At 47.3% G+C, this 12,637-nt stretch overlaps 3 protein-coding genes across 5 annotated transcripts; all 3 read right to left on the minus strand.

The window, feature by feature from the left end:
* Window positions 1–7: 7 nt before the first annotated feature.
* arfrp1 (ADP-ribosylation factor related protein 1) lies at window positions 8–2,526 on the minus strand. Of its 2 annotated transcripts, XM_085924131.1 has the most exons (7): window positions 2,213–2,522; window positions 1,382–1,469; window positions 1,154–1,236; window positions 859–940; window positions 651–721; window positions 331–431; window positions 8–258 (listed from the first exon to the last, which is right to left on the minus strand). In XM_085924131.1, exons 1-7 carry the CDS (start codon window positions 2,303–2,305, stop codon window positions 171–173), a joined length of 606 nt encoding a protein of 201 aa, XP_085780257.1. In that variant the 5' UTR covers window positions 2,306–2,522; the 3' UTR covers window positions 8–170. The 2 variants fall into 2 exon arrangements, with proteins under 2 accessions (XP_085780257.1, XP_085780256.1); XM_085924130.1 differs by having other exon boundaries at window positions 331–721; window positions 859–1,236; window positions 2,213–2,526.
* Window positions 2,527–5,168: 2,642 nt separating this feature from the next.
* Window positions 5,169–7,723, minus strand: LOC147048650 (acidic mammalian chitinase-like). The gene is made up of 12 exons (XM_085923534.1): window positions 7,710–7,723; window positions 7,564–7,631; window positions 7,455–7,481; window positions 7,141–7,345; window positions 6,996–7,052; window positions 6,669–6,834; window positions 6,442–6,566; window positions 6,252–6,375; window positions 6,005–6,187; window positions 5,793–5,909; window positions 5,565–5,697; window positions 5,169–5,487 (listed from the first exon to the last, which is right to left on the minus strand). The coding sequence occupies exons 2-12, from the start codon at window positions 7,586–7,588 to the stop codon at window positions 5,228–5,230; spliced, it is 1,422 nt and encodes a 473-aa protein (XP_085779660.1). The 5' UTR covers window positions 7,589–7,631; window positions 7,710–7,723; the 3' UTR covers window positions 5,169–5,227.
* Window positions 7,724–9,787: 2,064 nt separating this feature from the next.
* Window positions 9,788–12,560, minus strand: chia.1 (chitinase, acidic.1). Of its 2 annotated transcripts, XM_085923797.1 has the most exons (12): window positions 12,420–12,560; window positions 12,226–12,279; window positions 12,081–12,110; window positions 11,763–11,967; window positions 11,510–11,566; window positions 11,276–11,441; window positions 11,042–11,166; window positions 10,789–10,912; window positions 10,531–10,713; window positions 10,315–10,431; window positions 10,125–10,251; window positions 9,788–10,053 (listed from the first exon to the last, which is right to left on the minus strand). In XM_085923797.1, the coding sequence occupies exons 2-12, from the start codon at window positions 12,242–12,244 to the stop codon at window positions 9,845–9,847; spliced, it is 1,362 nt and encodes a 453-aa protein (XP_085779923.1). In that variant the 5' UTR covers window positions 12,245–12,279; window positions 12,420–12,560; the 3' UTR covers window positions 9,788–9,844. The 2 variants fall into 2 exon arrangements, with proteins under 2 accessions (XP_085779923.1, XP_085779922.1); XM_085923796.1 differs by having other exon boundaries at window positions 12,226–12,420.
* Between the last annotated feature and the right edge of the window lie 77 nt (window positions 12,561–12,637).

Genomic DNA, 12,637 nt, shown 5'->3' on the forward strand with positions numbered 1-12,637 from the left:
TCGAGCATCTTGACAAATGTGATCAGCGTTTAATATCAGTGAGAGACACTCTTGTCTGTCAGTCCGAAAGCAGAAAAGAGTCAAGTCGGTCGCAGTTAGAGCAGACGGGGTGAAATGTCAGCTCTAATATTGGAGAGTCCAAAATGAGAAGAAAGCTCTTGGATTCCCTTCTATGTGATGTCCTTCTGTCTGGGGGGCCTGTGAATGTTCCTGATCACACACTTCACCATCCATTCGATGCCTTCGTTGACTCCATCCCTGCATCAGAGATGAAAATGGAATCGCGCTACCACGGTGTTCTCGGTGGCATTACTCAGGCCGTCCGCTCACCCTGACAGGGCAGTGCACGGTTGGACCAAACAATCTCGCTTGCCAATCTTGGCTGCGCAGTCACTGAAGGCTGTTTTAATATCTGGTACGGACAAACAGTTCTGATGAAAGAGCACACGCAAAATGGGGTCAAGTGCAAAGTGCTGCAAGTGTTGAATGAATTGGGGAAGATTCTGGCAACATCCACTCCACATCGGAATTGAAGCTTTTGATCCCCAGCCATCACATTCAAACATTTGGCACACAGGGAAGGAAATGGACATGCGTGAATGGGAGAATAAATGGATGGATGCACTGATAGGAACAGAACTCCACAGTACCGGTATGTCCTGTTTGTTGGCCAGAACAAGGAGCGGGACACCTTCCAACACATCGCTGCTTATCATTTTCTCTGCAAATCAGGTTTTCACAATTTACAGAGAGACAAATGCAATTCAATGATGATGCGCTGCAAAATGCCGTAAGGTTGGCTTAGCAATTAGCATAGCTTGTAATTACTGCAAGTATCCAGTGTGTAGGGTGACTTACCAAAGGCTTCCTTTGATTCGGAAAGTCGTTCTTCATCAGTTGAGTCGATCACATAGATAACTCCGTGGGACTCTGCATAGTACTCAATGGAAAACAAACGGATAGGATTATCTCGCTCAACGTTCTCCACTCTTTTGTTCTTTGAAGAAGAATGACGGATGCCGCCCCATTTATTTCGACCCCTAATGTATCGTTTGAAAGATTCTGACCTACCTGTCGAGATTTCATTCGCAGCGACTCTCGCAGCTTTTGACATAGTAGACACAATTGGTTGGCATTGCGAGAAGCGACTTACTTTGTCCCAAAGAGACTGAAGTTCCTCCTGGCCTCCCAGATCCCAGAACATTAGACGTGCTTTGCCCACATCAATAGTTCCAACTGTAAAAGATTCAAACTTAGACCAATAACGGAGCAGCAACATATCCAAACACACACACACACACACACACACACACACACACACACACACACACACACACACACACACACACACACACACACACACACACACACACACACTTACTGTTCAGTCCAACTGTACTTGTAATCTTGGACAAATTCATTCCCTTATAGTTCTTGCTGAACTTTGTTTTGGTTTGTTCTAAAAAGGTCTATAAACACACACAAGTTAAACAATGACATTCATTATGTTTGATCATTACCATAAAACAACAAATGCTTGGGTGGATATTTCGCAAAACCATATTGTTCTCCCAACCGGGAGCTCGCTCCTCAGCCACTGTAATGTCCTTGAACTATCACTGTTTGGGGTCAACAGGTCGCTCAAACCAAGAACGTGGAACTGTGAAAGAGGATACGCCCACATGGGCTGCTTGAGGTAGACACCTCTTAGAATTTTCACTTCAATGCTTCAACTATTTGGAATGAATGTATTGGTGGTAAAGAAATATCACCGTTTTAGCTCAATAGTTCCCAGGTCATGTGACCTATTGACCTCAAACTGTGCAGGATGAACGTTTCTTTCTCGAGCAAGCGGCTGGCTTGAACACGACAAAATGAAAGACGGCTGGCTGGCTGACTGGTTGGCTGACTGGTTGGCTGACTGGTTGGCTGACTGGCTGGCTGGCTGACTGACTGACTGACTGGCTGGCTTGACCGCCGTCATGGAAAGCCCACATAAACAACATCAAGTACATCATTAGACTGTCGACGTTTGACAAGGACAAGCATAGTTAAGAGAGCCAAACAAGTTATCGTCATCTAAGGAGATCAAAAACATTGGATCGTAGGCCTCAACTTTCCTCAGGTAACTTCAAAAGTTCGAATGACAAAATTCACGTCCGTGAACCACCGAACGGCGATCCCAACAATGATGAGGCTGAACACACCATACCGTTTTGCCAGCGTTATCCAATCCAAGAATTAAAATGCAGTATTCATCCTTCTGAAACATGTATTTATAGAATCCAGACAACAAAGTATACATCGCGAGGAAAAAGGTCCAAATTGAACCGCAATACTGCTCAACGTGACTTAACTTCGTTCAGTCGACAGAAGATGATTTAATTTCATGCCAATGCGGTTCCATTATTATGACGAAAACAATTTAGTGTCGAAGAATTACAAGTCCGTCAACTAGAAGTGAAAACGTCGACGTCTGTTATTGCCTACTGAAGCGAGCGTTGGCTTGGCTCGTGAGTGAACGATTCGTTGAAAAGAACGAATCTTTTCAGTGAACGAATCGTGATTCGCAAGCTCTTTCTTCACGTCATATGACTTTAACCGGTAGGTGTCGGTAATGCACATTAAAGCTGGTGCCACCTCGCCGTAAAACAAAACGAAGAAGAAAATGACGTAACTTCCCGTTCACGAACGAGTCGTGAATTGCCTTTCCCGTTCACCAACTGAACGAATCAGTGCGTGAGTGAGTGAGTGATTTGCATTTCCAGTTCATCGCGAGAACGGATGAGTGAGGGAAGGGAACGAATCCTGACTTTCCCGTTGGCGAACGAGTCAATGGGTAAACTTCCTTCCTTCCTTCCTTCCTTCCTTCCTTCCTTCCTTCCTTCCTTCCTTCCTTCCTTCCTTCCTTCCTTCCTTCCTTCCTTCCTTCCTTCCTTAGCCCTTTGAGACTGCTTGTGATTTAGGGCTATACAAATAAACTTGACTTGACTTGACTTGACTTCCTTCCTTCCTTCCTTCCTTCCTTCCTTCCTTCCTTCCTTCCTTCCTTCCTTCCTTCCTTCCTTCCTTCCTTAGCCCTTTGAGACTGCTTGTGATTTAGGGCTATACAAATAAACTTGACTTGACTTGACTTGACTTCCTTCCTTCCTTCCTTCCTTTCTTCCTTCCTTCCTTCCTTCCTTCCTTCCTTCCTTCCTTCCTTCCTTCCTTCCTTCCTTCCTTCCTTCCTTCCAATTTCACATTAGATTGCTGGTTTGAAATGTACTTTTATTATTATTTTAATAAACATTTATGTTCAAAATTGTCTGGTGTTTTATTCCTTGTTTTTATATTCGCCAATTAAAACATAAAAATCAGACATTTGGTTTCCTGCTTTATATGACAATAGATATGTGTTACGTTGTTATATGAGTTGGTGTCCCCCAAAATAACATGTCGGCATAACGGATTTTTTTTCCCAACCTTTTATTCAAAGTTTTTATTCGGTATAACACCATCAACTACAATCCTACGAATACAAAATTAAAACATCAATGTCGGCATAACGTGTGTCGGCTGTCTGTCACTGTGAATCTTCGCGAACGAACCTGAAAATGGCGGTGTACCTAATGGAGTGTCCCTGTGACGTCACAGATCCAACAGCCAATCAGAAAGTGGGGGTGAGGGCGGGTGTGGCACTTGACCATGATTTTTCCCTAATGAAGTGGCCTGTGATAAGGTACACCTGAAAATGGCGGTGTACCTAATGGAGTGTCCGTGTGACGTCACAAATCCAACAGCCAATCAGAAAGTGGGGGTGAGGGCGGGTGTGGCACTTTTCACTTTCATTTAAGCTTTGACCATGATTTTTCCCTAATGAAATGACCTGTGATTAGTACACCTGAAAATGGCGGTGTACCTAATGGAGTGCCCGTGTGACGTCACAAATTCAACAGCCAATCAGAAAGTGGGGGTGAGGGCGGGTGTGGCACTTTTCACTTTCACTTAAGCTTGACGATGATTTTTCCCTAATGAAGTGGCCTGTGATTAGGTACACCTGAAAATGGCGGTGTACCTGATAGTGTCCGCGTGACGTCACAGATCCAACAGCCAATCAGAAAGTGGGGGTGAGGGCGGGTGTGGCACTTTTCACTTTCCGTGAAGCTTTGACCATGATTTTTGATTATTTGATTTATAAAAAATAAAAATAAAAAGGATCAGTGTGTGTGCGTGTGTGTGGGGGGGTGGACGATTTGTTGACCAATTCGTTTGAACGAATCTTTTGAGTGAAATAATTCTAAAGATTCAGTTCACTTGAAAGAACTGGAATGCACATCACTAAAGCGGATGTGGACCACGATCACGTGTGTTTGCGTCATCAAACAGCGTAGCGTCGCATGGATTGTGGGAAATGAAGTCAACGTTATTGTTGTCAACGGTCTACTCGTTTGTGTCAATCCAGAGTTAAACTACATTTCCCGATACACGTAGCTTTTGTTGCGTTCGACTACGGAGAAGCAAAACTGCCAAAAATACGACGACTATATACGCCACTATCGAAAAACACCAACAGTATATGTATCATTAATGTATTGATGGGAAATGCATGCAAGTATGTTATGAAATGTGTACTTCAATCATTAAAACACCAGTTCATTATGTGCAAAATGAAAGAACGCATTTTTCAAGATGGGTGGGAGTTGCTGTCTGGAATTATATTGCTGACATCCAAGTTGATTTATTCAAATAGTAATAAAGTCCATCTATCTACCACTTTAAACCAATGGATATATATGTATATATGTATGTATGTATGTATGTATGTATGTATGTATGTATGTATGTATGTATGTATGTATGTATGTATGTATGTATGTGTGTATGTGTGTGTGTGTGTGTGTGTGTGTGTGTGTGTGTGTGTGTGTGTGTGTGTGCGTGCGTGCGTGCGTGCGTGCGTACGTACGTACGTACGTACGTACGTACGTATGTATGTATGTATGTATGTATGTATGTATGTATGTATGTATGTGTATGTATGTGTTTTGCTACCAGGAAATGTAGCCCTTCAATGTGTTGTCTTTATGATTGGGATTTGCAGTTTCACCGGAAACATCTCAAGGCAATAAAGTCATCTACATTGGTCATACTCCAACAATATTCCTATTTCAACGGTGATACACAATAGATGCGGGATAAGGCAGTTTAATAGGTGTTTGTATCAGTTGTTATATACATTTGTCATTGCTCATGGCCAGACACAGCACTTGCAGCCATCATCATAGACAGATCCAGTTCCACAATTCCTCACATGGGTGATGCCGCCTGCACACATGTAGAAGCTGTTTCTGTCATCTGGGTTGGGGTAAAGGCCATCGGGTTTGCCGTTACAGAAGCCGGGCCCCGGGGCGTGGGTGGTGGTGGTGGTGGTTGCTGCGGCGGTAGTGCTTGGAGAAGCGGTGCTAGCACCAGGTTTGGGGGTGGTGGTAGGAGGGAGTGGGGGCAACTCTGAATGGTACACAAAGTACGGCATGTTAGTTTCGGGATCGAAGTGAAACATTTTGGATGGACAGCGGCAGCGTTACCAATATTGAGGAGTTTTCGTAGATGAGACAGAAGAGGATGGTTGCCGGCTCCGCAGAATCGTCCGGCAAAGTCATCCAAATCCAGGGCCCACACGAAAGCACCGCCATACTTATGCTCCTGCAGGTAACGCACCTAGTGGGATGGAGACAGAGAGAGTCAGGTCCGATGGGCAGGCAGGCGGGCAGGCGGGCAGGCCAAAGGTTTTCCAGCAGCAAACAGCAACCTACTTTGGTCTCGTAGCTTTCCCTGGTGTCAAATCCCACCCACTCGTTGTTCTTAGTGGCGTAGGGAACCTTCTGGTCTTCGATCCATTGAATGGTCGTGTCCTTGATGAAGCCACAAATCTGAACCACAGACAAAGGTGAAAGTTAGCTTCTATGCTCTTGCTTGTATTCAATTCAACCGGCACGTTTGTAAATGCCACTGTTGTTTACACAACCTCATAGTAGGCCCAGAATCCAGCTTCACGTGTGAAGGGACCGGCTGACGCGGGTCCGCTAGCCGGGGCTCCGACTCCAGTGTTTGCGGAGGTCAGACGGAAGGTACGACCGTAGGCGGCGAAACCCATCCTCAGTTTCTCCACAGGGGTGCCGTTGTCTCGCCAGTACTTCATGGCGTAGTCCTAACGGATGGAACATGTTGAAAAAAGGCTTTCCAGAGCCACGGGTCAATTGATTGTGGCTTACGGTGTTAAAGTAGATGAGATCTCCAAAGTCCTTGGAGCCACGGAACAGAGGGCTGTTGTGACCAGTGAACTGCTCCCAAGTTCCGTGGAAGTCATAAGTCATCACATTGATGAAGTCCAATTCCCTGAGTCCAACAGAACGAGGCTGACGTTCGTACGGAGTTTTGCGAGCGGAACGCAAAGGCGCTTACTTGGCAATCTCAGCAATCTCATATCCTCCGTCAATGGTCCCCTTTCCGGCGGACACCGCAGCAGTCACCATGAGCTGAGCGTTGCCCGTGCTCTTGGCCTCCGCAGCATAGGCTTGAACAAGTTCCTGAAAGAACCGACGACGCCCACTTCACACATGACGTCCAAGCGACTGGATCCGGACCATCAAAAAGGTGAACAAACAAACACGTGGCCGCCGCCCGCTTACCCTGCAGAGCAAAGTGAACCTTTGCTTGTCCTCCGGGGGGCTTCCGCGAGCTCCGGGGTACTCCCAGTCCAAATCCAGACCATCGAAACCGTGAGTCCTCAGGAACTTGATTGACGATTGAATGAATTTCTGACGGTTGGCTGCTGAAGACACCATGATGGAAAACCTGGAGACGTGGATTTGAGACGCGTGTCAAACATTTCTGCCACGCTCTAGATCAGATCTTGAAATTGAGATGATGACATTTGTCAGTCAGCGCAATTTGTACATTGGTACTACGATACGGGCAGCCCGCAACGTATCAGTCAAGGTTCAAACGTTACTCACTGTCGTGAACCAAAGTTCCATCCGCCGACGGCCAGGAGAGTCTTAAGATGAGGGTTCCTGCAGGTAGCAATGTCGCGCGTCATCACGTCCGTATGCGAATACAACAATGGATGCCAATGGACGCTTGAAGTGATTTTGCACTTACTTGGTCTTCAGGTTGTTGAACGATTTGTAGAGAACTTCATCGTTCCACTCGTACGTAACCAGTTCATTGTTGGAGTTGATGATGGAGAAGGCATAGATCAGGGTGGTACACAGGTAGGGGTCCACATCTTGCGGCATGTATTTCCCCTGACCGGGTCTATACTGGGACCAGTTTGTGAAGTAACACACCATTTTGGTGGCACATCCTATGTGCAAGTAAACAAACACAAACAGAGGGTCGAACGGGAAGGATTCGACGCCACCGAAGAAGAAAAACAACAAGGAGATCAACGCGTCGGTCGCTGGACAACTTACCCAGCTGGCATAGCACCAGACACAAGCCTATGAAGGTAAAGACATATTCACAATATTCAGCATCGAGACACCTACGTGGGACTTGACACAGATCTGATCGTCGGGATACCTGCAAGTACGGTAAGCCTGGTCATCTTGATTTGCTACTCTATTCAGCACGACTCGACGACCGGGTTACTGTCAAAGAAAGCCGAGCCCGTTATTCGCCGGGGGAAAAAAAAACACCCCAGAGATGGTTTTGCTCGGTAAACTCACCGTGGGACCAGATGAGAGAGCCAAAGAGCAGCAGCAAAGCCGGGGCCTTTTATACACTCCAGCCATTGGGGGCACGGGTTGTAAAAGTCATTAATATTAAGACGTATTTTGATAAGAAGATGCAAGTTTGAAAAACATGTTGACAATTATTGACCAAATTTACAACTCTTTAACTCTGCACTTCAGATAATGTACAATGAAGTTCATGTGCTGTTATGTAACGTAGGTGACAGAAAAACAACTGGTGTCTGTAATCCATTAGTTCATTTTATTGCACTGATTAGATGTATTGCCAGTGAGATCACTGTTTCCTTTGACTAATATTGCCGCTTCGGCATTTTTAGAGGAGCGAGTTTAATCATGAGCAACAATAAAAAGACGATGTTATAGTCTATCTATAAGATTGAGCCTTACTCATGTGGAAAGATCCGACATTCAGTCCAGTCACGCCTGGTTTGAAAATAGGCCAAAATAGGCCATTGTGTTAGACACAGGTTGATAGTGAGTGACCTACCACTCCAGACTCAACCGTTCAGCTGTCACGACTAGCCGTAGCTTGCCGGGTGCGAGGTGAGGCCATCCAGCCATTGTTTTGATCCTGACCTAGCAGCGGGAGACACAACTCGACGACATACGTACGTATCTGTCACGACTAGCCGTAGCTTGCCACTCACTACGGACACATGTTATGCGACAGCTTCCGGACGAGCGTCCCGGCCGGCGGCCTAAGCGTTTGGACTTGGAGGGTCATTGTTCAATGTTCCTCCTGTGTGCAGTGTTCAAAGTAAAAAGAAAACGGCTGTTATAAAAGAGATAACGAGAGATAACCAATGTTGTATGGGGAAAGGCATCACGAATGTTCTCTTTTAAATCACGACAGATGATAAAGTATTGTCGCAACTTTGAAGAGAGTTGTGGAGTTGTCTTGTGCGTCTCAGGATAAAGAGAGTTCTTGAAGATTCAACTTGCTTATTCCAGCGTATTTGACGTGGAAAGGCAAAATAGAGAGCTTCAAATGAAAAGATCTGCAAGTGGCAACAGCAATCTAATTAGATTGACAATGGGCGACTATGACCCGATCAATCCATGGAGGTGTGCAAGCCAGTTGACTTTTAAAAAGCCTGTTCTCAAAAGGGTCTCTTGAGACGACTTTGGTTTTTTCTCGTCTACTCGAGAGACATATTGCAAACAAGCTCTCGATTTTCCGGCGTTCACATGTAAATATGCAGGAGCATCATAACCACATGAGCTCCTCGAGTTTGTTTGTTGCTCGCTAGCTATCGTCGGAGAACAATATCAACAAAGGTGGCTTGTCGATCAAATGTTCATCAAGGCAAAAGCCGCGGTTGACCTGCATGTTGTGATGTATGTTTTCCATGCCAAAGGCCAAAAGTCGGCTGCTGGTCGTCTGTCTATCTGAACATCGAGACGCCAACATCTTGCGTTTCCTTCTACGTATTTTAGATGTCAGCAAGTCGAATGAGACGTCATATTATTTTGCATAAAAAATAATCCAATCCGTGCTTTGAGTTATTTGACGGTTTCCAGGTGAACAGCAGATTCCATTAGTTTCAGAAGTTGTGCTCATATGACGTAGCAGTAAGTTGCAGTGCAACATGTTTCCCGCAGAGGGCGCCAATGATCTATAGTTAGGAGTACTCTGTTACTGTTTCGTTCCTTTCATAGTTTGTGATCTTCGGTGTGAAAGTTTGAAACGTAACTCATATCTGCTGCGTCAGTGACGAGTGAAAACAAGGAACCTTGGCAAGAACGCGCTTGCTTCTATTTGAATGGAGCGTTCTTATTGACTGGAGGCACGCCAGTTCACTTCCCTCCCACATGTTGTTGTTTCGCACAGTTTGGGTGTGCGCACGAATGCGAGCACATTCGTTTTCTTTTGGAATTTTCATGTCAGCACATAGCAAGGTCTTGGACCGAAGTTTGAAACGGCACCCTTGGAAGCGCCGAGCCAGGGAGTTGCGCGTTTGCAGGCCGCTTAGTGCCCAAAAGCCCGCGACCCTCCCAAGTGCTTGGGTGATGACGAGGAAGGAAGGAAGGAGTCAACGACAGATGCATAACTATTGTTTACTTAACATTGCAACATTGCAACATTCTCCCATTTGAAGCATTGTGTTTCAAGGCCAGTTGCAGCACTTGCAGGAGTCCCAGTAAACGAGACCAGGCTGGCAGCGGTGCATGTAGGTGTTTCCTCTGAAGCACTGGAAATAGGTGCTGGAATCAGCCGGGTTTTCGTACAGGCCGTCGGGGCGGCCGTGACAGAAACTCAAGATGGGGTCCCTGGTGGTGGTCGGAGCCGGTGTGGTGCTAGGCTTAGGGGGGAAGCCTGTAAAGCCACACGTGTAAATAACAACTCGTTGCGTGCGTGTCGAAAATGTCTCAAAAGCCGATATTCACCCATGGAGAGCCTGAGGTGGTTGATCAGCGGATACGAGCCGGCTGAACAGAAAGACCCGGAAAAGTCGTCCATGTCCAGAGTCCAAACGTGAGCGCCTCCCAGGTTCCTGGATGTCATCCACTCCACCTAAAATGGCATCCATGGGTGTTGTCGAGATGAACGCATTTGCCCCGGCGTCCTCACAATTACCTTTGATGAAAAGCTGCGCTGGTCATCATAGCCGACCCAAGAACCGCCAGAGGTGGCGTACGGAACACTCTGTTCATCGATCCATTGGGCAGAAGCGCTGGAGAGGAAGTCGCACACCTGACGAAGACAAAGCAACAATCCAAGATCAGCTCCTTGTTCCTCACATTGGTCTCCGAATGACGTGTGGAATATTTTGTCCGAAAAAAAAACAAGCACCTCGTAGAAAGCCCAGAAACCGTCCGTGCGCGTGTACGGTCCGCCTTCAGCCGGCCCGCTTGTCGGCGCTCCCAGGCCAGTGGCGGAGGTGCGAAGGCGGTAGGTTCTTCCGTACGAAGGCAAGCCCAGAAGCAGCTTCTCGGACGGCGCTCCCGAGTCCAGCCAATGGGACACGGAGGAGTTCTGGACAAAATGATTTTTCAAATCAGGCTTGCCAGAAGAAAGGCCATGGCCAGCCCACTTGCGCTTGTTCCTTACCACATTGTGATGAACGTGGGAGCCCGAGTCGCCGGCGCTTTGGTACAGAGGGCTGTTGTGTCCCGTCGCTGCCTCCCAGTGTCCGTGGAAATCGTAGGTCATCAGGTTGATAAAGTCCAGATGCCTATGGGTTTCAAACAGTCTTTTCATCTTCATTCAAAAGGGACTTTCTGTACTTGGTTGTTTCCAGTGGGCCTTTGTGGCCTTGTTAGCCTACTGGCTAAATAAAAGGAGCCTGCTGCCTCCGACTTACTCTGCAATCAGGTTGACCTCGTAAGCTCTGTCGACGGTGGCGCGGATGGAAGCGACGTTGGCTGACAGCAGAAGCTGAGTCTTCTTGGAATCCCTGGCATCGTTCTCGAAGGCCGCAACCAACTCCTGCGGAGCAGAGCAGAGCAGAGCAGAACGGTTAAGTGCATCATCTATGGTTTGGCTGCTTCCTTTTTGCAACGTTTGCATGCGCTTGTTCCAAAAGGGCTCTTCAAACCTTGACCAGCAAAGTGAACCTTTGCTTGTCCTGCAGAGGGCTGCCGTTGTGTGCGGGAAATTCCCAAGCCAAATTGAGCCCATCAAAGTTATGGCTTCGCAGGTAGCTGATGGCCGACTTGATGAAGGCGGCGCGACTCTCTGGCCTGGCGACCGTGCCGATGAATCTGCCAGAGAAAAGCGTGAGCCCGCGACAGGAACGCTTTTGGATCGATGGCGCCTTCCTTCCACTTACGGGCTCATGCCGTTGACCGTGCCTCCCACCGACAGCAGGGTCTTCAAAGCCGGATTGCTAAGAGATGAGAGCAACGTGACAGACCGCAAAAGGTGTGTGTGTCGCTGGCTGGCTGGCTGGCTGGCTGGCTGGCTGGCTGGCTGGCTGGCTGGCTGGCCGGCTGACTGACTGACTGACTGGCTGGCTGCCAGGCTGGCTGCCAGGCTGGCTGACCGACTGGCTGACCGACTGGCTGACCGGCCGGCCGGCTCACCTGTTTTTGAGGTTGTTGAGGCTGGCGTACTGCTGATCGTCGTTCCACTCGATGGGAACGATTTGGTTGAAGTTGTTGATGGTGGCCAGTGCGTAGATGACGTGTGTGCACAGGAAGGGGTCGACGTTGTCTGAGGTGAACTTGCCAAGGCCGGGCCTATACTGAGCCCAGTTGGTCATGTGACACACCAGCTTACTGGAAGTAGCTGAGGAAAGGAATCGACTTGCAAATGAGTAGCAGCGGTTGGTTGTTGTTGACGGAGCATTTCAGCTTTAGCCGAGGACAAAACTACTTCCTTGAGGCTAATTGTTTGCTTACCTATGTGCAGAAGTAGGAGAAGACCCAGAGCTGCAGAAACAAAAGCAAGCAGGATGGATTCATATGTGAAAAAGCAAATGGTGCACATTTCTTTGCATCATAGCATGACTTTTGAATTCAAAACAAAACAAAGGAACATATTTACCCGGAAGCAGCTTTGCCATGGTGTCGTCGTTCGCTCGGCCGATCCGTTAGACAACTACGTTGGCAAATGAAAAGGAAGGAAGGAGGGAAGGAGGCAATCATCCACATAAAAGAAGCGTCAACAAAAAAGCTGAAGACAGTCCTGGAATAACATATTTAGACGTTCAAGTTGAGACAGCACCAACTCCTCCTTACCTTCCCCAGCACCGGTACCGACTTTGGCAGCTTGGCTCAAATTTATATCTTGCTCCAAAACGGATGGTGTCAAAGTGCAAATGATAAAGGCCAGTGGGCGTCTTTTTGAGCCAATATGCATCGGCCCAGTCAGCCAGTCAGCCAGTCAGCCAACCGGCCAGCCAGCCAGCCAGCCTCAAGGTCAGATAAAGGCTTAATCAGTCATGGCGTCCAGGAAA

The sequence above is a fragment of the Syngnathus leptorhynchus genome, chromosome 11, assembly GCF_054491065.1.
Source record: "Syngnathus leptorhynchus isolate UIUO chromosome 11, UIUO_Slep, whole genome shotgun sequence".
NCBI lineage: Eukaryota > Metazoa > Chordata > Actinopteri > Syngnathiformes > Syngnathidae > Syngnathus > Syngnathus leptorhynchus.